Source organism: Micromesistius poutassou, assembly GCF_964030765.1.
Source record: "Micromesistius poutassou genome assembly, chromosome: 9".
Lineage (NCBI taxonomy): Eukaryota > Metazoa > Chordata > Actinopteri > Gadiformes > Gadidae > Micromesistius > Micromesistius poutassou.
In genome coordinates this window covers 18,431,457-18,456,040 of record NC_140279.1, presented here as the reverse complement: position 1 = coordinate 18,456,040, position 24,584 = coordinate 18,431,457, and the positions used below count along the sequence as shown (strand labels likewise).

General features: G+C 48.7%; 2 protein-coding genes across 2 annotated transcripts in view; one reads left to right on the top strand and one right to left on the bottom strand.

Moving 5' to 3' along the window:
• The first annotated feature begins 679 nt into the window (after positions 1-679).
• On the top strand, positions 680-14,321 carry fsd1 (fibronectin type III and SPRY domain containing 1). Its single transcript, XM_084473347.1, is given in 14 exon segments — positions 680-773; positions 1,669-1,764; positions 1,901-2,032; positions 4,105-4,206; positions 4,562-4,584; positions 5,757-5,878; positions 6,815-7,024; positions 7,492-7,510; positions 7,512-7,588; positions 9,839-9,989; positions 10,233-10,315; positions 11,642-11,893; positions 13,304-13,392; positions 14,101-14,321. Coding segments are annotated over 14 exon segments (1,482 nt in total). The 5' UTR covers positions 680-758; the 3' UTR covers positions 14,212-14,321.
• Positions 14,322-20,047: 5,726 nt separating this feature from the next.
• LOC311353140 (signal-transducing adaptor protein 1-like) overlaps positions 20,048-24,584 on the bottom strand; it is an 11,314-nt gene continuing 6,777 nt past the window's right edge. The window contains 7 exon segments of the mRNA XM_084472963.1: positions 20,048-20,183; positions 20,985-21,083; positions 21,178-21,213; positions 21,941-21,982; positions 22,484-22,576; positions 23,046-23,102; positions 24,128-24,202. Coding sequence (XP_084329089.1) covers positions 20,128-20,183; positions 20,985-21,083; positions 21,178-21,213; positions 21,941-21,982; positions 22,484-22,576; positions 23,046-23,102; positions 24,128-24,202 — 458 coding nt within the window. The 3' untranslated portion in view covers positions 20,048-20,127.

The window sequence follows — 24,584 nt, the reverse complement described above, 5'->3', positions numbered from 1 at the left end:
CAGATGCACCAGTCTATGCGGTGTGTGTGTGTGTGTGTGTGTGTGGGTGTGAGTGTGGTGTCAAGGTGCTACGATACACGCCATACCTTCTTTACCAGGATAACAGTTGTGGTTTCCTGTGACAAAACACAAATGTGACGTGACTCAGGTATCCAGGGTTATCATATCCGCAAAAGAGAATGAATGACGATTTGAGCATCTTATAAAATTATCCTGAACATGAATCATACGTAAAATATATGAATGCAATATCAAGCAAACCACGAATATTAATATACGAAGTTTTCACTGTAGCAATACCGCTACTGAAGTTGTTATGTCGGCTATCCAATAGCCTTGGAGTATAGTGTCATTAATTAAATTAAAGAAATTATACACCTAATTTGCATCCTAATTTGCATTAGGAAGCATCCGAACGCACACAGGGCGTAAACAATGATTGTCTGCAGTGAAACACAAACAATAATTACAAGACATCGGTAATTACACATCACGACCTCTCTCATTATCCTCCTACGTTGTGTTGTGTTCACCGAAAGGCACGCTGCGTCTCAGGGACAAAACCACAACACCCAGAGTCCTCTGCGGCCGCATGCGCACAACGCAGAACGGCCCAAGGCGTCGGTGGACGAAGATGCAATGTCCTATAGCAGCATCAGTACCAGCAGAGTGGTGCAAATAGACCGAAACAAGGGGCCGCTGGAAAATTGCCGATTGTAGTTCTTGTGACTTTGGGACTAGCGAGCCGGAGCGCCAGGATGGGGGAACATAAGGTAAGGCTGGAGCCCAGGAACAGGTGTTTAGTCTCGGTCGGGTCGGGGCGTAGCTCCGATACAAAGGAAGGAGGCGAGGACGGCTAGTGACGAAACATGAGAACTCGTCCATTCCTGGTCATGCTTCGGTTTCAAATGTATGCATCTTGCATGGGTGCACGAATTGTGGTGATCGGGAATTTAATAATCCCAAGACACCTCTATATATATACCGATAAACCTGCCATTTTGGTTGGCGTCCAGTGTGTGTGTGTGTGTTACCGGTGAGATAATCATCCCCACCTTCCTTGATCCCATGGGAATATAGCTTTACGTATAAGCCCGTCCCGACGTGTCTAATATGAATCAGGGGTTTACAAACGCTATTACATAATAGCAGCCTATAGCCGGGATAAGCGGGCTGCAGTCCTACACTCCACCGGCCCGCCGCTGCTGCTGCTGCTGCAGCCTTCTGCATCACGGAGCAATTACTCCCATTATGAACGGTGTGTTGTCACTGTTGTATAATAAGGCCCAGGCATGTTGTACACTCGTAACGTGTACAACGCCTTAGTTTGTATTTTTCACAAAAAACATATGTGAGCAGAGCACGCAGTCAGATCCGCATAGTGGCGGAGTCGCATTATTAAATTATGAATGCGCATCTCCTCGCCCATGAAGTGTCCTTTCCGGCTCAGAGAGGGTGGATATTGATACCCTGTTCTGGGCAGCAGAACGGAAACGCTGCTTTTCCCAGAGAAAGCTCAAGTATACATGGTTGACGTTCTGCCTCAAAGGCAAATAAAGGGCATTGAAATGGAAAGAGTGTGTGTGTGTGTGTGTGTGTGTGTGTGTGTGTGTGTGTGTGTGTGTGTGTGTGTGTGTGTGTGTGTGTGTGTGTGTGTGTGTGTTCCAGGAATCTCTTCGTAAGATCACGACCACGCTGACGTTAAAGAATGAGGAGATTACGAACTTCATCTGCAGCCTCAAACAGAGTCTGGAGAACTTGGAGGTACGTAAACATCTAAACATCTAAACATCTCACCGCTACGATTCACCAGCATAACCAGTTCATTCTGAACACACTCTGTGTCTCACTGCTCCCTGTCTCACTGCTCCCTGTCTCACTGCTCCCTGTCTGTCTCCAGGCCAACTCGGACCGTGTCCATGGCGACCTGGAGTCTGAGTTCACCTCGCTGCACTCTGTCCTGGAGCAGCTGAAGGAGGGGATGCTGACCCGCATCAAGCAGGAGAGGGCCAGCCGCACGTACGAGCTGCAGGTAACCAGCTCACCTACCATGTTAACCAGCTCACCTGACTAACCCTGACCAGCTCACCTGACTAACCCTGACCAGCTCACCTCACTAACCCTGACCAGCTGCAGGTGACCAGCTCACCTGACTAACCCTGACCAGCTCACCTCACTAACCCTGACCAGCTCACCTCACTAACCCTGACCAGCTGCAGGTGACCAGCTCACCTGACTAACCCTGACCAGCTCACCTCACTAACCCTGATCAGCTCACCTCACTAATCCTGACCAGCTCACCTCACTAACCCTGACCAGCTCACCTCACTAACCCTGACCAGCTCACCTCACTAACCCTGACCAGCTGCAGGTGACCAGCTCACCTGACTAACCCTGACCAGCTCACCTCACTAACCCTGATCAGCTCACCTCACTAATCCTGACCAGCTCACCTCACTATGACGCTAACCCATACGACACACAGCTGCTCTTCAACCTTTGAAATGATCCCAGATCAATCTTTGACATGTGATGGTGAGACACAGCAGCGATTAAAAAGGCCCCTTTCTTCTTTACAAAGGTTGTATTCTGCACTTGTGCATTGAAAGTAAGGCATGTGGACATCTTAGGCTCTTAGTTCAAACCATTCATCAACAATGTGATGGTGAGCCACGTCAGAGGTTTCCATGCGTGGAGCGCATTCACTCCGTACCTCTCCTCTGTCCGCCAACAAATAGACCTTTAACACAAAGAGGAGGTGGGTTCATTCATTCATTCAGTCGACAAACAGGCCGTCCTTCCCTTAAAGCTGAGGCCCCTTTCTTCTTTACAAAGGTTGTATTCTGCACTTGTACATTGAAAGTGAGGCATGTGGACATCTTAGGCTCTTAGTTCAAACCATTTATCAACAAAAATATATTTAACTTAACTCAGTTAACTCTCAACGTCACATCAGTGACCGAGAACGACTGTGTCTCTGGTCTACCCAGACTGTTGTTGGGTTAGGGTGAGGGTTAAGGTGGATTTATACTCCTCCGTAAAGCGCTCTACGTAGCTACGGAGATCCCTCTCCGTCGACGGAGAGCCTGTCGGAGACCCTCTCCGTAGCTCTACGTGCGCATCCAATATTTTTGAACTCTCCGTCGAGGCAACGGAGACGGACGGAGACGGCAAGGTGCTGTGATTGGTCCTCTAACAAAATAATTTCCGGAATCACTTTTCCCGCTTTGACTTTGCACCTTATTTACTTTGTACATTGTTTACTTTGCACATTAAGGACCAATAAAACACCAAATAAGATTTGAAGAGCTTTGGAAGTTTATTTTAAACACTATGTACATGGTTAGTAGTCAGCATAGAAGATCGATCGGGCGGCGAATTGCGTCGCGTATCCGACATCCCGACGGAGAACTGCCAATGCTCGAGGGGTCTCTGGAGTTACGGAGTCGGATTAGGGATTACGGATACGGAGTAGTAGTACTTTGGCCTTTAGTGATGTTACCACTCTGTGCGTGTGTGTTTGTGTATCCGCCCCCTCCCCCCCCCCCGGACCCTCGGCACCAGGCCTGACTCTCAAATGATGGCTGTTCTGTGCGGCCGTCCCAGAGGACATAATGGGTCCATTATATCGAGAACAGTGGAGACGCTCTGGGTCGTCTGTTCTGATCTGGGCTCATCCTCGTGCCTGTCTCTCTGTCTCTCTCTCTCTCTCTGTCTGTTGGTCTGTCTGTCCCTGCCTCTCTCCGTCTCTCTCTGCCTCTCGCTCTCTCTCTTTCTGCCTCTCGCTCTCTCTCTCTGCCTCTCGCGCTCTCTCTCTTTCTCTTTCTCTCTCTCTGCCCCTCTCTGCCTCTCGCTCTCTCTCTCTCTCTGCCCCTCTCTGCCTCTTCCTCTCTCTCTCTCTCTCTCTCTGCCTCTCGCTCTCTCTCTCTGCCCCTCTCTGCCTCTCGCCCTCTCTCTCTCTGCCCCTCTCTGCCTCTCGCCCTCTCTCTCTCTCTGCCTCTCGCCCTCTCTCTCTCTCTGCCCCTCTCTGCCTCTTCCTCTCTCTCTCTCTCTGCCCCTCTCTCTCTCTCTGCCTCTCCCTCTCCCTGCCCCTCTCTCTCTCAGAGTCAGCTGAGTGCCTGCTCCAAGGCCCTGGAGAGCTCGGAGGAGCTGCTGGATCTAGCCAATCAGACGCTGTGTTCCTCCCAGACGGAGGGCTTCATGCAGGTACAGCCTGCCGCCTCCCGGTCGCCTCCACCGCCCTGTGCCGCTGTAGCCCCCAGCGGTCTGGGTACATTCTAGATGTGTATCGGTGGAGGGATGTTTTTGCAGTCTTCATGTGTTAGAATAATGGAAATGCTCCTATTAAGTGTTTGAGGTTGTTTGTCCCACGACTGACACTGTTGTTTTAACGCACAACTCCCGTGGCTCTGTGTGTGTGTGTGTGTGTGTGTGTGTGTGTTGTTGTTGTTGTTGTTTTGAAGTGTTGAATCACAAGCTCATGGGCTCCCAACTCAGTGTTCTCTCCGTTCCATATGTCTTCTCTCCTCCTTTCCTTTCCTCCACCGCTTCCTCTCTCCAGGCGGCCAAAGACATTAAGGATAGGTATAGTACTTCAGTCCAACCCCTCCCCACCGCCACCACCACCACCTCCTCTCCTAGCCTCCTAACCCCTCAGCCATCTCATCATAGCCTAGCCCTGCATGCCTTCCCAAATGCTGCAGCCACCCCCTCCCTCCCCTCCCTCCACCCCCTCAGCCGATGCATTTGAGACGACCCTCAGTAGGACACGGTGGTGTTCGGTTGGGTGTCCTTGTTTTGTCCTTTTTGTTAGTTCATTTACCCCCCCACGTCCTGAGTAGCTCCCTCCATCGTGTGTCATCCCCCTCCCTGGTGAATGCGTCTCTCTCTCTGGTCACAGCTGTGTGGAGTGGTGGTCCATGTCGTGACTGCTAGTGAAGTCCTGTAGATCATCGTTTTGTTTTGTTAAAGTGATGGACGACAGAGATCCCCCCCCCCCCCCCGTTGACTTCTCGTCATGTTATCACGGTTTATCACCGTATTAAGTATCGGGAGATGAGGTTCCGAACCGAACCCACTGCAGTCTCACCGTCATCTCAGTCGAATGATTTGCTTCTATTTCTTCGAGCGGATCTAATTGGCGGAGTCTATTCTCCATCGCCAAGAGAGGTTTTAAATGGCCGTACGCTCGCATGACTGGACGGTGCAGCCGAATGAGGCTGTCCTGGACTATGAGGAACAAACTCCAGAGGGGATGGGACAGACTGCTCCCCTAGACGCCCAGAGTCTTCCCACGACTGGCCTCATTAGCTGGCTTAGAGATGTTATATTAATATACGTTATTAAATGTTAATACACATCTTCTCGACCGACGTGATATCTGGGAGGTGTGTCGTGGGGGAGACCCCCCCCCTCTGTGATACGCCGTGGTTATTAAACGTTACAGATCCTGTCATCCATCACTCTTAAGTAGCACATAGCTTTAGACCTAGCGCCTCATGTTAGCCACGGTGTGTGCGTGGTCGTGACAGTCTCTGTCCGCTGGAACACAGGGGCGCGCTTCTTCTCTCATGCCTGGTTGTGTGTGTGTGTGTGTGTGTGTGTGTGTGTGTGTGTGTGTGTGTGTGTGTGTGTGTGTGTGTGTGTGTGTGTGTGTGTGTGTGTGTGTGTGTGTGTGTGTGTGTGTGTGTGTGTGTGTGTGCGTGCTCACCCGTGCTGCGTGTGTTTGTGTGTGTGTGCGTCTCTTTTGTTGGTAGCGTCACCATGGCCCCCGCCTTCCGCCTGTCCCTGAAGGCCAAGGCCAGCGACAACATGAGTCACATGATGGTGGACTTCAGCCAGGAGCGGGAGATGCTGCGAGGAATCGCCTTCCTCCCAGGTTCGGTGACGAGGCCGCCATGAGGTCACAGCCCAACGCAGATGGGTCCGAGTTAAAGTAGTTGATTGGCAGATGCCAATCAAACTTATTTTGATTGGCATATTATGTAGGGAATGATATTCTTTGCCCTAAATAAGGGGCATAGAATCACATACTTAGGGCATAATACTACTAGAAAGATGAAACATGCTTGCAAAATTTTTTTTTTTTTCTCTGTATACAATATCATGCGACCTCATACTTTGTATTCAGGAGAAAACTGCTACAGATCACTTAGTGTTACGCAAAGCTTACACCCTGGATCAGTGATATGGAAGGTGTTAAGTCAAATGTGTAGGTGCCTCTGTCTCTATCATCCACGGTGGCCTTTCTACGTGTTGCTAGGGAGCGCAGAGGTGATTAGGACGTCCTGTGTGTGCGCTGAGCGTTTCCCGCCGTTGTGGCGACGCAGTTTTGTTATGCTGTGCAGAGCTTGAAATAAACGGGACTAAACAAGTTACATAATAATTTTTGGAGATGAACAGAAGGCAGGTGTAGCGATTTCAGAGTGAAACGATCACCAAACTAATATAATCGAGTTGAAACGATTTTTTTCTATTTTTTTTTTTTTTTTTTAACAGCTGGATTCATATCTGGACTTTATTTTCTATTTGACCATTTTGTGTATTTTTTTTAAAGGGGAAATTTCAAAGTTCTCATTTACAAAGTGTTTTTTTTTTTTGGAGAGAAATCATGAATAAATGCGTCATGTTTTCAAACTCAAATCGAATGAATAATCGAGATTTCAATATCGACCAAAATAATCGTGATTATGATTTTTTTTTTTCCATAATCGAGCAGCCCCTACGCGGTCATGGGCAAACGAAACGACGACGGGTTTAAAACCAACGCCTCTCTACCCACCCCCCACCCCCCCACCGACCCCCCCCCACACAGTGCCGGCCACTCCGGAGATCCAGACGTCCGAGTGCCAGGTGTGCGACAACACGGTGAGCGTGTCCTGGACGCTGCAGGAGCCCGACGGCAAAATCGACCACTACACGCTGGAGCACCGCCGCACCAACCACGACGGGCCGCCGCGGCTGAGGGAGGAGTTCCCCTGGATGGTGGTGGAGGGCATCCGCCTGATGGAGCACACGCTCACAGGTCTGTCTGTCTGTCCCCCCCCCCCCCACCACCACCACCACCCCCGCCCCCCTACACCGCCGCAGCCAGGGCCGACCGCCGGGGGCTGGCTCTGATTGGGTCGATAAGGGTTCCTGTTGTTTGTTAATGACGGATGATGACCACTACACTAGACTAGAGAGTCGGGAGTTCAACCTCGTCGTCGTGTGTGTGTGTGTGTGTGTGTGTGTGTGTGTGTGTGTGTGTGTGTGTGTGTGTGTGTGTGTGTGTGTGTGTGTGTGTGTGTGTGTGTGTGTGTGTGTGTGTGTGTGTGTGTGTGTGTGTGTGTGTCTCAGTGTGTGTGTGTGTGCCTCAGTGTGTGTGTGTGGTTGTGTCTCAGTGTGTGTGTGTGTCTCAGTGTGTGTGTGTGTGCCTCAGTGTGTGTGTGTGTTATGCAAATGTCCCGCGTGCCTTTTTTGTTGTTGTTCTAATTTATTTTCCGTTGCCAGGGTTACGGTTTGACACACGTCATGACGTTCAGGGTGAAGGCGTGCAACAAGGCCGTGGCCGGAGAGTTCTCTGAGCCCGTCACGCTGGAGACGCACGGTACGAGACGCACGCACACACACACACTGAGGCGCACGCACACACACTGAGGCACACACACACGCACACACACACTGAGGCACACACACACACACTGAGGCACACACACACACACACACACTGAGGCACACACACACATGCACACGCGCACACACACACACACTGAGGCACACACACACACACTGAGGCACACACACACACTGAGACACACACACTGAGGCACACACACACACTGAGGCACACACTGAGACACACACACACACACACACACTGAGGCACACACACACACTGAGGCACACACACACACACACACACACACACACTCACTCTCCCTTGAAGGTTCCTCACCTCCTCACCTCCTCGCAGACCAAACACTTGCAGTGCGTACACTCCGTACACTCGGCTGTCGTGGAGCTGAGATCAGACCACAGATTTGCTTGCAGCTGGCGACCGCTTTGCAGAGGAACTCAGGAGATAAGGCTGTGAAGGCGGGCGGTTCTCACGCCGCCCCCGAGCGGTGGGAGGAAGCGGTGGCAAAACGATCAACAACAATCAACAACAATCAAAACACAATCTTTTTCACCCGGAGAGAGACTAACCATCAACGAGTACGGCTCACTGCGTCCTCCGGGCAACTGCTGAGAAACCCGAATCGACGCAGCGATGTTTCGAATGAGTAATGGTGCCTTCTATTTGTCCACCCGACTCGATCTGCGAGTCGGATTTCCGAGTTACGAACCGGAAGTTGCAAATAGCACGCCCCCCAAGGTCGTAAAAACGACTCGTCAACTCGAGGACCCCGAGTTCAGTAACAAAGATGGCTACTCCATTCAACATTGTGGTTTTCTGCTATTTTAAGCACTTGTGTTTTTGTTGTAACCAAATGAAGAAGTCGTACACACAGCACTGTATACTGTTACCTATAGGCATGTCGTTAGTCTTATTGTGTGTTAAATACCGCCTATTTTGTAGCTTGTGCCGCTGAAATTGGCTAGAGACGCTCCATGTTGCTATGACAACAATGCCGATTCTTGAGCAGAAAGCAGAGCTCCGACTCGTCTTGTCGTGTGCCAAATAGAACGAAAAATCCAGGGTCACTCGTTTTACGAGACGGATGTGACGTCACACCCGAGCTGCAAGTCGCGATTACGAGACAAATAGAAGAGGGCATTAATTCCCCCCTTTCGACAAAAGGGTCGTTGCCTACTTTTCGGTATGCCGCAAATAATCTTGGGGGTCTGACCTCGGTTCTACACCCGCTCAACAAGTGCCTCACATTCACCCAATCCTCTCGCCGACTCCGCGAGAACGGGTGTGAGGTGTGTCTTGCTCAAGGACACCTCGACACTCGGAACTAGCAACCATCGCAGTGGCAGGACAACCCTCTCTACCTCCTACGCCGCGTCCACAGAAGGCTGGTGACTCACCGTGCCACGACCGCACACTTCTCTGCAGCCCCAGGCTGACGTCGTGGTCTGAGCTGGGTTTCCATGCTGCACTTAAAGCACACCCTGGCCTACATTCAGATGGTAGTGGTTTACGTGTGGTGACGTAGGGGTGTAACGATACGTACCTCTTGTTTTTTAAGTCCCGGTTCGGTGTGTTTTTTTTCGGTACAGCAGTTTTTATTGTTTTATTTTTTTATTAAACAATTGGATTTTGGTTTGATTTATTAAATTGTATCAAACAGAAATGAAAATGCATAAAATACAATTGAGGATAAAAAACGCAATAAAGTCCAGGACTTATTTCCGTTGTGGTCCTCAACACAAAACATCAGGACAAGACGAGACGCTCAGAGTGTCACAGAGTGTGTGTGATCACCAATAAAAAAATGTTTTTTTTCCCGACATTTTTCGGTAGGGTCTAACGCTTCTAAAAAAAAAAGTTTTTTTAATTTTTTATTTTTTTCCGGTACGTACCGACACGAAACGCGCATCGAATCGTTAGACCCGTACCGAAAAACTTTGGTACTACTGAGTGTATCGCTACGCCCCCTAGCACGTCGTGACACACTTAGTCTTCACCGTCCTTGCACGGACGGTCCCAGTGAAGGGGACTCGACCCCGTAGCCCCGCCGGGCGCGGCCAGCGGCGGTCTCATTGTGTGTGTGTGTGTGTGTGTGTGTGTGTGTGTGTGTGTGTGTGTGTGTGTGTGTGTGTGTGTGTGTGTGTGTGTGTGTGTGTGTGTGTGTGTGTGTGTGTGTGTGTGTGTGTGTGTGTGTGTGTGTGTGTGTGTGTGTGTGCGCAGCCTTCCTGTTCAAGCTGGACGCGGCGTCCGCCCACCAGAACCTGAAGGTGGAGGAGCTGAGCGTGGAGTGGGACAGCGTGGGGGGCAAGGTCCAGGAGATCCGCAAGGACAAGAACCGCACCAACCAGTCGCCCATGCACTCCCCGGCCAGGTACCAGTACCACCAGTCCCCCTCCCAGTCCCCGGCCAGGTACCAGTACCACCAGTCCCCCATAACCAGTCCCCCATAACCAGTCCCCCATAACCAGTCCCCCACGACCAGTCCCCCTACACTCCCAGGTACCTCCCAGTCCCCCCCCCCCCCCTGATGCTGACCGGTGGGTTTAGGCTGCCGCCCCTCCGATCAGCGGATCAGTGCGACTCTTAACGGCAGCTGTCCCTCTGATCCTCTCAGGGTGTCCCTGATGTCCCCCAAGAGGGTCCCCGCGGTGCGGGTGGGCAGAGACCGCTTCACGGCCGAGTCCTACACGGTGCTGGGTGAGTAGCGCTGACGCGGCGGCCGTGAGGGCCTTCTTCAGTCCATGGTTACGGCATTCGTTACGGTGTGGCCCCTGGCTGCTGCTCTTTGTGGTTCTTCTGAGCTCTCACGACGACTCGAGGCCGCACGTTCTCCAGAATAATATAAACTAAATGCAATTATATACAAAACATTTCATATATTTAAGTGAATATATACAACATTTAAAATGTCAATTGTGTTATTCTTTGTATCTAACATCATACGGCCTCGTACTTTTGTAGCCAGGAGCAAACTGCTACCAGTGACTGAGTGTCACACAATGCTTATGTTCGACCGCTCGCGGGTCTCGAACCCGCCACCTCTCCAACTACAACAACAACACTACCGGCGTGGGAGTCGAACGCTCTTAACCACTGAGCTAAAAGCCCAGAGGCTTCTAACTCCGCGTCTAGAAGCGTTCTTAAGGCTAGGGGGGGGGTGTGAGGATTTACAAACGTACTACCGCCAGCTAGCCCGGGCTAGTTGGCGTCCGTTACGCGTACACCCTGGTCTTATGGTGCTATTCTATTTGTCCACCCGACTCGATCTGCGAGTCGGATTTCCGAGTTACGAACCGGAAGTTGCAAATAGCACGCCCCCCGAGGTCGTAAAAACGACTCGTCAACTCGTCTGAACTCAGAGGACCCCGAGTTCAGTAACAAAGATGGCTACTCCGAGCATCACATGTAAAAACATTGTGGTTTTCTACTATTTCAAGCACTTGTGTTTTTGTTGTAACCAAATGAAGAAGTCGTACACATAGCACTGTATACTGTTACCTATAGCATTGTCGTTACAGTCTTATGTGTTAAATACCGCCTATTTTGTAGCTTGTGCCGCTGAAATTGGCTAGAGACGCTCCATGTTGCTATGACAACAATGCCGATTCTTGAGCAGAAAGCAGAGCTCCGACTCCGAGTCTTGTTGTGTGTGTGCCAAATAGAACGAAAAACCCGGAGGTCACTCGTTTTTACGAGACGGATGTGACGTCACACCCGAGCTGCAAGTTGCGATTAACGAGACAAATAGAAGGCACCATTACAGGCTTACACGCTCACGTATCTCGAGATGGAAATAAATGCACACAAGAACACATAAGAAACCGTTCTTCAGTCACCCGTTGTCGTTTCCGCGCCGCCGTCCTCCCTCCAGTGATCCCTCTTGTTCACACGCGCTCGGAACCTCACTGTCACCTTCGTCTCTCTCTCTCTCTCTCTCTCTCTCTCTCTCTCTCTCTCTCTCTCTCTCTCTCTCTCTCTCTCTCTCTCTCTCTCTCTCTCTCTCTCTCTCTCGCCGCCGTCCAGCGGACACGGCCATCGACGCCGGCCAGCAGTACTGGGAGGTTCGCTTCGACAAGGAGAGCAAGGCCTTCGCGGTGGGCGTGGCCCTGCGCAGCCTGGGCCGCTTCGACCAGCTGGGCAAGAGCGGCGCGTCGTGGTGCATCCACCTCAACAACTGGCTGCAGCAGAGCCTCACGGCCAAGCACAACAACAAGGCCCGCACGCTGGACTGCGCCATCCCCGACCGCATAGGGGTGTACTGCAACTACGAGGAGGGTGAGCCCGCACACAGCCCAGTTAACCAGGGTTAGAGCTGCACTATGTCACCTCTAAACTACCAGGAGGGTGAGCCCGCACACAGCCCAGCGTTAACCAGTGTTAGAGCTGCACTATGTCACCTCTAAACTACCAGGAGGGTGTGGCCACAGTGTTAAAGCTGCACTATGTCACCTCTAAACTACCAGGAGGGTGTGGCCACAGTGTTAAAGCTGCACTATGTCACCTCTAAACTACCAGGAGGGTGTGGCCACAGTGTTAAAGCTGCACTATGTCACCTTTAAACTACGAGGAGGCTGTGGCCACAGTGTTAAAGCTGCACTATGCCACCTTTAAACTACGAGGAGGCTGTGGCCACATAGAGCCCAGGGTTAAAGCTGCACTATGTCACCTCTAAACTACGAGGAGGCTGTGGCCACAGTGTTAAAGCTGCACTATGTCACCTTTAAACTACGAGGAGGGTGAGCCCACACACAGCCCAGGGTTAACCAGGGTTAAAGCTGCACTATGTCACCTCTAAACTACGAGGAGGCTGTGGCCACAGTGTTAAAGCTGCACTATGTCACCTCTAAACTACGAGGAGGCTGTGGCCACAGTGTTAAAGCTGCACTATGTCACCTCTAAACTACGAGGAGGCTGTGGCCACAGTGTTAAAGCTGCACTATGCCACCTTTAAACTATGAGGAGGCTGTGGCCACATAGAGCCCAGGGTTAAAGCTGCACTATGTCACCTCTAAACTACGAGGAGGCTGTGGCCACAGTGTTAAAGCTGCACTATGTCACCTCTAAACTACGAGGAGGCTGTGGCCACAGTGTTAAAGCTGCACTATGTCACCTTTAAACTACGAGGAGGCTGAGGCCACAGTGTTAAAGCTGCACTATGCCACCTCTAAACTACGAGGAGGCTGTGGCCACAGTGTTAAAGCTGCACTATGCCACCTCTAAACTACGAGGAGGCTGTGGCCACAGTGTTAAAGCTGCACTATGCCACCTCTAAACTACGAGGAGGCTGTGGCCACAGTGTTAAAGCTGCACCATGTCACCTTTTAAACTACCATCCACGGGTCAATCCATCCAGGGAATTCTGATCCCTAAATCGATTTATTCTGGTCCATTCCCAACGTGGGAAAATCTCAGATGGTCTGAAAACGATCTAGATAAGAATATATGCAGGTTATATAAAGAGGTTGCTAATGCAGGAAAAAATGCATAGCGCAGGTTTCGCATGAGGTCAATATAAGCATCATATTTCATGTGTCCTCACATCATTATCCACATTTATATTATAAAAAAAACAACGTGATGTACAGTATATTATAGTAAACTGTAACAGTTTCAATCTTGAGTTGAGAACTAGCCTGAGGGGGCGGCTAACCCGCTGCTGGTGTTTCTGTCCTCCTCTGCCTCCAGGGATCCTGTCCTTCTACAACGCCAAACTCAAGCAGCTGATGCACACCTTCAGGACCAAGTTCACCCAGCCCATCATACCGGCCTTCATGGTGCGCGTTTCAGGTTTTATTTGTGAACTTATTGTGTTAGTCTGTCATGGTAAAGAAGCTGACAACTGCAGTTGTTGTTGTTAGTAAATACGAAATACATAGAAATAGATAAGAACCTAAGTGCATACAGTAACAATCAGTGTGTGTACGTGAACACTGGGAGGTGATTGTAACACTGTTACATCTTAGCTGTGTTTGAAATCGTTCCCTATCGCGGCTACAGTGCACTATAAAGGGTGCTCACCATTTTGTAGCAGCGTTTGAATTCTCAGTGGTTAAGTTCATTCACTATATAGTGGACAATAAAATACCCAAAATTTGAGTGAACATACGATGTTCCCTACGTGTTACTCCCGTAGACCACAATGCAATGCGGGCGCATTCACTGACGCAAATGACGTTCAGAAATGTTCAGCTTAGTGTCCGAATTCTCTTTTTTTCGTTCCCTATATAGTTCACTATATCATAAACACTATATAGGGAATAGTGAGTGAGGGAATAGGGAACGATTTCGAACACAGCTAATGTTACACTGCCCTAACGAGGTTTCCTACCCAAGCTACGCTCGTTATCTGGTTACGTAACGGAATAACGAGCGTAACGCTGTTACGCTCTGCCGTGTGTGTGACATACAAGGAAACATGAGGAGAAAAAAAAGGATAATCTAGCGTGCCCCAACCCTGTCGGCCCCTCTGCTGCCCCCTGCAGGTGTGGAACGGGACGTTCTCCGTGAAGACGGGGCTGCAGGTTCCCAGCGTGGTGCAGAGCGGGCAGAGGAAGAACAGCAACACCAGCAGCTCCAACGCCAGCCTCACCTAGGAGCCCCCGCCCGTCCACTCACCCCCCCATCCACCCACGCATCCACCACCCCCCCATCCACCCACGCAACCACCACCCCCCCATCCACCCACGCAACCACCACTCCCCCATCCACCCACGCAACCACCACCCCCCCATCCACCCACGCAACCACCACCCCCCCATCCACCCACGCAACCACCACCCCCCCCCCCATACACCCACACACGTATCACCCACCCATCTATCACCCATGCATCCATCACTGGCCGTTCACCCACTTCATTATCTATCACCCATCCATCCATCCATCCATCCATCTTATTACCCCTCCATCACCCCCCCCCCCACCCCCACCCAGTCATCCATCCACCTATCACCACCCAGCGGGGGGGGGCAGGGTGGGGCAGGGGGGGGGGGGGGGGGGGACCCAGCAAGAGCCGTATTACCCTCTCGTCTAGCTGGTTGACTCCGGGGGGTCATGGAAGAGTTTCATCACTGGATGATCTGGAAGTCCATCAACAACAACGACAACATCAACTCTTACTCTCTGTGGCGCCAAACCCGTAGCCCGTATGCCCTCTGGCCCTCTGGCCGTCGTTACCACGGTTACCGAGTGTAGTCTGAACGGTGAGAGTCTCCTCGTCTCCCCGTCACACACACACACACACACCGAGTTTAGTTTCTGTAGCAGAAAGCATTCAGAGCGCTGGCCGCAGCCCTCGTGTTCATCTCCCGCCACGGTTGTCATGGAATCATGCAGCCGTGTGTGTGTGTGTGTGTGTGTGTGTGTGTGTGTGTGTGTGTGTGTGTGTGTGTGTGTGTGTGTGTGTGTGTGTGTGTGTGTGTGTGTGTGTGTGTGTGTGTGTGTGTGTGTGTGTGCGCACGTCTCCACGTCTGCATGTGTCCAGCTGTGCGCGACCCTGTGCCTTTTTTCTTTTTAATCGTGTTCAAACTAAAAGGCCAAACTGAACAATCCACAGCGCTTCTGCTCTGTCGCACCGACCAGAAGCGGTGTACTTAATGTGTGTCCGTGTAGCCTCTGTGTGTGTGTGTGTGTGTGTGTGTGATGTCACTTCCTCCTCATTATCAGGTACTGACACTTTAAAAAAATCTCACCGTTTCGGAATTCACTTCTGTAGTCATCGCCGTAGCTAAGTCATAGCAAAGACACACTCAGCGACTTATGTTAACCTAGTCAGCTTTTAGACACCGCGACTGTAAGCACCGTTTAGTTTTAGCACTAAAGGACCGTTTTAACTATCCTTTACCAGCAACATTTCAACGGAGGAGTCAGAAGCCCTCAGCCGCTGACTCTTGGTTTCGTAGCCAACGGCCCCGTCTGGCTTCTGGAGCCGCGCTTTGCTTACAAACAAACTCGGTTCAATCCCTCTTTCAAAGTTCTCCCGTCTCCCGTCTGCAACGCTTTGACTACTGAGCTCTCAAAAAAAGGGACTCGACCAAAAACAGTGTTGCTACTTGTAGGTATGTGGTATATTATTATGTTAGTTGGTTATATCTGAATAAAGATACATTTATTCAAGGCTTTTGAATTGACTTGCCTGCGTTCTGTACATGTTAACCACCCTAAACAGTACTGTACCCTCATGACTGTCTCGTTACCGTAACGCTTTTATGTCTGGACGGCGAGACTGGCTTCAGTCCTGAGGAAGGTCACACTAGTACACACTAGTACACACTAGTTTCAGCTGATGAAGTGATTTCGTACCCCTGTGTCCCCGTGGGGCAGAAAGCGTTGAATATCTCGCTCTGGAAGCCGTTTACTAAGATTAGATTATTTTCTTTATTTTAATTTAATCTTGTATCACTTGCTGTAGTGTAATGTTGTTTTATATCACGTTGACTTCTCTCTACCAATGTGGTTACCACCATGGGGAAAAACTAGCTTGCAAGGCTTTGACTGAATCTTTATTTTAACATTATTTTACATTTTAAAGAACTTTTGCAACGTACTGTAAATAGTCAAAGTATATACTATAATGTATTAGTCACATTGAGGAAATAAAGGAATAAAGCACTGCTGTTCTTGAATTCTTATCGTTGTGAGATTGTGTTTTCATATTTTCAGCACACACTAAGACAGATAAACACATATTTGTTGGATGTGGCCTGAATGGTAATCGATGCCTTACAACGCGACCCTTACATGTAAACAGGTAACGTAACTTATAATCAAGTATAGATGAATCCTGCACTATATAAGTTTTCTCATTAGCATCCTCTAGTGGCTTGATTTGGAGCTACAGCTATAGCTGTGTCATTTGCGGTCAACAGTAACTTTGCCCTAACTTTGAAATGGTTTAAATAGAGAGAGTGAATGTGAAACCCATTTGAAGTTACTATTACCCATAACTACCGTCTGCTCTTCGCCAAAATAAACAAAGATAGACAATAGAAGTCATGAACAATGTCATTGTTGGAAAATTAATGCATTGATGTTATATTGTACATTTATTCCTCAGTCAAACAATGATGAAAAAACTGCAGTTTTGTACAATAAGACAAAGTATAATCAAGATACTGAGAAGTTCTTTGGCCAAGTGCCTTGATTCCTTCCTGTAGCTGACGTCTTTAATTGTCTCTCTTTGCACACATGTTTACTGAAATAACCTAAAAAATAATAAATAATTAAAAATATTATTTAAATTATTATATAATAGAATATATATAATAGAATAACCCCAATGACCCTTATCTAACGTTTTTGATTACTCTTTGCCTTATTGTCCCTGTCATCATAATTGGCTATCTGTGTAGATATGATGTCACGAAAACGATTGACATTACTGGAACACAGTTTTGGGTTCCCGTATGTGCGTGCGTGTGTGTCTGTTTATCTGTCTACCTGTCAGGTAGGCATGCAGACAGGTAGACAGGCAGATAGAAAGATTGTTAGACATGTAGACGGGTAGACAGGTCGATTGGGACACAGGTAGATGTGTAGTGTGTTGACCTTACTCTCAATTGTTGTGCAGGGGATTGTGTGGAGGCGTGTCTCCGTCTGTACCGTTGCCCGAGTACGTTTGCCCCCTAAAGTCTGCATCGTTCGGCCAGTGTGAGCACGCCATCCGTACTCCAGTACAGTTCAACTCCGTGGCCTCAGTTCACTTCGGAGAGGTGTGCTCAGGCCACGGTACAGATGCTAATGAGCCGACAGGCGCACACGCACGGATACGCAACCTTTATGTACAAGAGGCAACCGTACTCAGGCCCAGTTGAGATTGCCCTAGTGTGAGCACAGGCCAGCAGCACAGGGGGGGGGGGGCAATTGTACTGGAGTACGGTACAGGGACACGTTGCCCAGTGTGTGAGTGTGCCCTAAGATCCTACCCCAACAGCCAGGATTTTGTTTCTTTAGATTGATCTGATACCCTACTCACAGGCACCCATACACTACAGACACGACACGATAATACTGATGGACATTATTTATCTCTTTATAGTTATCATCATTGCTGCTAAATAAATACTTCAGTTAACCTTCTGTGTGGTTTCCCCTTTTTCCTCATGACAGTAGGGAGGGAGACAGGTGGACATGAAGACAGGTGGCTGGGTAGAGAGGTAGATATCGAGGGGGATAGACACGTGGGTAGACATGACGATGTTTAGACAGGTAGACAGGTAGACGGATAGAAAGGTATGGAAGGCAGGCGGGGAGATTGAAGAACGAGGAAGAGCTGGTTGTGGTATTTTTCCGTGCAGAGAGACGACTCAGGTCCAATAGCATGAAAACGGATGAAGGGTCGACCAGCGCACTTTGGCTTCTGGGAAATGCCTGCTGTTTCTTATCTCATTCTTTGCTAATTCACAGGTAAGATCTTTCAATGGTGGATTAACAATATGATTAGCATTATTTAATGTATAATTACACAAGTGTTGCAACAATGACCGGCATGAAGATGAATGATTGATATGTAATTAAAAGGTAGACCAAAGTTTCAACCACAAGTATCACCCATGTCGGGTGAAACGTCCATGGTATCTAAATTCTATAACCTGTCAGTATTGTGCATGAACTAGTTCAAAATAACTAGTTCATTGAGCAAGTTAATTTTGCTATGAACTTTGAACTGAACGTAACATATTTTTAACTAAAGAACTTGAACTTGAACGAGTTCCGATTTTGTGACATTCTGAATTGATGCTTAGGTCCAGATTACATGATTATTAAATAGAGTTACTGCCTTAGTTGTGATTAATGAAACAGGTGTACAAATAATATCCACAACAATCTGAGATTGTAGTGATGGGCAGCAGGTAATGGAGAGGATTCATTTAAAAGATAAGCACAGAATACAGTTTTTTCTTCAGTTTCTAAAAAAGAACTGTTAATGAACTGAAAATGAACTAGTTGAAAACTGAATTGGTGAACTATGAACGTGAATTTATTCATTTTCTTTTGTATGAACTGAACTTTGAACTAGTTCACGTGAAGTGTGAACTTGCACAACACTGTAACCTATAAAGCTACATTTTTACTCTTGAGAGACAAAGAAAGGCACATAGAGGTGGTAGGTTGACAGCATTTAATCATATAAATGGACTACATTTATAAAAGTATTTCAGACTCTCTGGCCACTTAAAGTGCATAAAAATGATTGCCTCACATTCACTGGCCGACGGCGGAGTCACCACACAGGGCGACAGCCAGCTCGTCAGGAGCAGTCAGGGTGAGGCGTCTGGCTCAGGGACACCTCCACACTCAGCTAGGAGGAGCCGGGGATCGAACCAGTGACCTTCATGTTGCCAATCAATCAACCCCGCTGCACCCGCTGAGCCACTCACACAAAGAGAAAACACTGAAAAGATGATGTAAAAAATATATATTTCGCGATTTTTACTGTAGTATTAAAATATAATTCTGAGTGAGACACAGATACACAGAAGTATTAAATCAAATATACCAAACGTTCCCTTCAAACACAATTTAATTCATGTTTCAGCCACGACAACGTGTGTTCCTTCATTAAAAGAAAAAAGCACAGAAGACCCTAAAGACGAGACAAAAAAAATAGAAAAATCTTGTAGTTTTTGGTTTGAGGACCACAGCCAGTGAATAGGCCCATAATACTGACTGGGAGATCACGTCTGTTGCTACGAGTACGTTTGTGTACGTGTGTGTACGTTGTCGAAGAGAAGTGAAACCGAATCCTGATGTGTGCGAAACATCAGGAGAGAAACCTGAGGAGTGTGAGGTGATCCACGAGCCAGTTCACCTCTGATTGGTCGGAGAGGCTCGTGTACAGACCGCGGTTCGGCCGACAGCCATAGACCCCTGAAGAACAAGTCCCGCCTCCGAGGCTCCCGGTTCCCTCGGTCAAATGTCTACGGGGAATAACACGGGGTTTATGAATGATCGTACATAACAAACTCTGTAGGCGGCGGAGAAGTAAATGCTGCGTCACGTTTTGAACTACACACTTATCCCATCTAGTGTCGACTGGCTTTTTGGATTGTGGGTGCCGTTAAAGTAGCATTAATAATCGTTTACTACTTTAACGGCACCGACACTCCAAAAAGCCAGTCGACACTAGATGGAAAAAGTGTGTCGTTCAAAACGTGACGCAGCTTTTACTTCTCCGCCACCTACAGAGTTTGTTATGTATGATCATTCATAAACCCCGTGTTATTCCCCGTAGACATTTGACCGAGGGAACCAGAGCCTCGGAGGCGGGACTTATTCTTCAGAGGTCTATTAGTGACGACCAGAAGCAGACCCCAGAACCCATGGACTCAAGACCACACCCTGGGGGTCCCTTGAGTCCACCACAGGAAGAACGCTCTTTGTAAAGACGTGCCTGTTATCTTACTCAGAGACCAGGTTGAAACATGGCGATGCATTTCCAGTAGATCTTTCCTCCGTGGGCCGCAACACAGTCTGTAGGACAGTTCATGGTGACGCCCAGAGAGGTCCCTCTACTCTGTGTACCTCTTCTTCAGAGCCTCCCTCAGCTCCGCCGAGATGCGGGACACTGGGAAGAGAACGGGACGCCAGGTTCACAAAACGAGGTCCACCATCGCCTGTCAGTCTCCAGATACCGTGTGAGGGTGTGATGTGTAAAATAGGACGGATAACGCTGTGTGTATATCGGGCAGTGAGCTACAGCCAAAGACATACGTTAAGATTTAGAATTTGCTTTGCTATACCTACAAAGCAAAAATATCAACACCACTACAATATCAATAATGCCATTCAATGACTCATTCATCTAATATTATTTCAAAGGAAAACACTGACGGTTTGAAGGCACTTGAGCCATCCTCATGGGGAACAACACTGCTATACGACAGTATGTAATGGCCCTGAGATTGGACCCAAGCACAGCACAGACTGAGACCAGCGTAGGAACAGTTCAACAGTTTATTGTCCAACCAGGGTCGTAAAATCCGCAGCAGGTACACAAGAACAGTCCACAGCCTGAGCTAGCCAAAACAGCCAGACTTTCTAGCAGAGATCTCCGGGGAGGGAATCCAAGCAAACTGGAGACAGACAAGGGGTGAGCAGGCAGAGGGGTCAGGGACAGGCAGGGTCGAAACCAAGGAAGCAATCCGGGAAATAACACTAGAGAGCTTTGCATGCTGCTAAAGACAATCTGGCAGAGACTGAGTGGAAAGAGTGGGTTTGAATCAGGTGAGGGAACACAGGTGAAGGTGGTTGCACTGATGAGGTGGGGGTGGCAGGCAGGTGATCAGGAAAAGTACTGGCAGAGCTAGCAGTATGCTGGAAAGCCAGGAGCGGATCATGACACAGTATAATGACAGTCTGGTCTTACTGTCACTGTTCGACCGGCCGGGATTGCAGTAATGGAGCGGGGGGCCGCGACGAGCAGGAACCGGCTTCCATGTTGAGACTCGGTCGCCTTGCTCCGGCTCTGGAGACACCAGGAGGACAGGACGTGATTAGGGACAGACTGGCAGACAGACAAGACAGACACCTGGGATGTTTGAATGAAGACTTTGTCTCACCACGGGAACCCCTCTCTGTTGGAGTAGAGGGCTTCACTAAAAAAAGCAAAGAGGCACACAGAGAAGTATGAATGACACATTTATAATAATAATAATAATGTAATATAATATATATAATATAATAATAAGCGTCACCCCTGAAAACCTTTGACCTGCAGTTTAATCGATTGAAGAATCCCAGGCTATGGATATTTGATGGGAAGTTTCTGATTGTTTCATAAAAAGCTTCTTTACATAAAGCAGTGTTCAGTGTGCGTCATTTAACGGGGCGGGGAACGCCCGCGGTCCATCAAAGGAGAAGAACGGGTTTATTTCTTACTCCGATTTGGCCTCTAAACGCATCTTTTGTTTATCCCTCATTTCATACTGCGTAGCTCGCAGCGGACTGGCTTCGGCTTCGGCGTCTCGGCAGGCAGGAGTAATCACTTGGCGTTGGCTGGGTAGAAGTCTACCATGTGCATTGCCCGGTACCACCATGTATTCACTGGAGGCTGCTTAAATCAATCGAATCACGGAGTCTGAATCGATACGGGATCTGACCACCTCATTAGGATGTTTTTTTTTAATGTTTTTGTGATATTTCTTCTGATCGATTTATTATAAATTCCCCCCCCCCTCCCCCGAACCCCACATTTTCTGAAGGACACATTGATTGGCTAACGCTGTTTATTAAGTGTGTGTGTGTGTGTGTGTGTGTGTGTGTGTGTGTGTGTGTGTGTGTGTGTGTGTGTGTGTGTGTGTGTGTGTGTGTGTCCTTACTTACACGCAACGCGAGGGGGGGCCTTCGGAGTGACGGGAGTCGAGGCTGGAAAACACACACACACACGTCTATACGTTAGATGGACACGTCGGATTAGATCGACAAGCAAGCACAAAGCCCACGTTGAATCAACGGCATTCCAACATACTGACACATTAATGACACTACTGGGAAATAAAGTTACACTTTTAGAGAACCGGTTCTGCATTTACCACACCTTGCGTGTGTGTGTGTGTGTGAGTGTGCCACCATAGGTAGTAAGCAAATCTGGAGACAAAGATGCTTTGTTTACCCATCCAAGTGTTCGGTGTATAATAACGTAACTTAATCATGTCGGTCTTGTAAAGGCATGTGAGCTTGATGAACCTGTTACATTATCAATATTTCTTCCCAAAATGGATTGGATCTTGTTCCCCTTCTTTGTAAATGTGGCTCCAAATAAAAGCATTTGAATGTGTGTGTGTGTGTGTGCGTGCGTGCGTGCGTGCGTGCGTGCGTGCGTGCGTGCGTGCGTGCGTGCGTGCGTGCGTGCGTGTGCGTTCTTACCCAGTTTAGGGGCCCCATTGGGTAGAGGCGGGGGCGCGTAGCTCGGCTTGGTTAATGTCTTCTCTGCATTCTCACTCTGCTTGGGACTCCAGGCTGAATATGAAGGATGAGTACATGCTACAGTAGTAGTATAGTATATATAGTATTAGTATATGTAGTATTAGTACATGCTACACGTGAACCTCCGTGAAGATGGCGCAATTTGATTGGTTCGCTATCTCGGGATATTGGGCAATATCCCATGATTGAGATCTCAAACTCGGGATATTGTTTGACGGTCGTCTCGTCACGCTAATAAAAACAAATAAATCAAAATCGGCAAAAAGTGTTATCTTGTTTATTTTTGTAGTGTTCACGTGTAGTAAATACTAAAACAATGTTTCACCTCAGGCTCCGTGACTAGTGGGGCTATTCAAGTGTTCAAGTATTCACGGAGCCTTCGGCAAATAATTGTTAAATATAATGAGGGGATCCCCGAGTGCAGAGAGAGGGGGTGGGGGTGGGGGGGGGGGGGGACGCTTGCGGTACATCACCCGGGGGGGGGAGAAGGACTCCCACTTACATGGAATGCGAGAGTGAGGCTCCTCTGTCACGGTCTGATATTCCTGCTTCTTGTCTGCTGGAGAAGACGGAGCACAGAGAACAGTAAAGACCCAAACAGCAGCAGCCAATCACACATCAAGACAGTGTGATAGACCTCTGAAGAATAAGTCCCGCCTCCGAGGCTCAGGTTCCCTCAGTCAAATGTGTATGGGAAATAAAGAAGTAAAAGCTGCGTCACGTTTTGAACTACACACTTTTTTCCATCTAGTGTCGACTGGCTTTTTGGATTGTTGGTGCCGTTAAAGTAGTAAACGATTATTAATGCTACTTTAACGGCACCGACAATCCAAAAAGCCGGTCGAAACCAGATGGAAAAAGTGTGTAGTTCAAAACGTGATGCAGCTTTTACTTCTCCGCCACCTACAGAGTTTGTTATGTACGACCGTTCATAAACCCCGTGTTATTCCCCATAGACATTTGACCGAGGGAACCGGGAGCCTCGGAGGCGGGACTTATTCTTCAGAGGTCAGTTGTAACGGTGTGATAGGAGAGCGGCCAGAGGAGAGGAGCGGAGCCGATTGGCCGTATACGGATGAACAGAAGGACGTGTCATGGATGGAAGGATGAATGCCGCCTCTTGTTTTATTTGAGTTTATTTGAACAGAAATCACTTTTCCCACTCAAGCCCATATTGTGAAAGGGATGGATGTTACTAAAAGGAACGACTCAATAACTAAGAGTCAGAGAGGGCAAAGCCAGCGAAAACATTTATAAAATGTTAAAATGTTAAACATCTAAGGCGAAAGCAACGTGTTTTGCCAAGTGAGTCATCACCTCATCAATCACATTCCGGAAAAAGCGATTGTGTTTAGCTGCTCTAAGCCAGTAAACGTCAAACGGGTTGGACTTTGGCTGTCAATATAAGTTACATGTGGCAGATGCCATTTTCTGCTGTTTTATGCTCCAGATAGTGAGAACAATGTGGGCTAAGGGAGGTGTGTGTGTGTGTGTGCCTGTGTGTGTGTGTGTGCCTGTGTGTGTGTGTGTGTGTGTGTGTGTGTGTGCCTGTGTGTGCCTGTGTGTGTGTGCGTGACACGGTACCTGGTTTGTGTGGTGGAGTGGGGAGGGGCTTGCTTCTGGGCGTCTCTCCGCTCTCCTCGTTGGACTTGAAGAAGGCTGAGGACACAGAGACAGAGAGGGGAGTGAATGAGTGAGGGGACAGAGAGTGAGACACAGGGGAGTGAGGGCAAGAGCTGTCATCCTCTCCATGAAGCGCACGCAAAGCGCGCAACGCCTCTCTCACACCATCTACTCAAAATCGGCGAGGGTGTTCTCATCTTTACCATCAAAGCCCGCCCTCCAAGTACCCCCGACAAAAGCTAACGGGTCCACTTGGTATCCCTCCAGCCTCGACCCACACTGCATCCTCCATCCTACCACCCGTGACAACCAAACCATCGCACACAGCCTGAATGAATGCAGTTTTTTACAAAGGGCCTGTACACCGCAAGGCCTGATAGGCTGATGGACCTAACGACACACAGGATTAAAGAAGTAC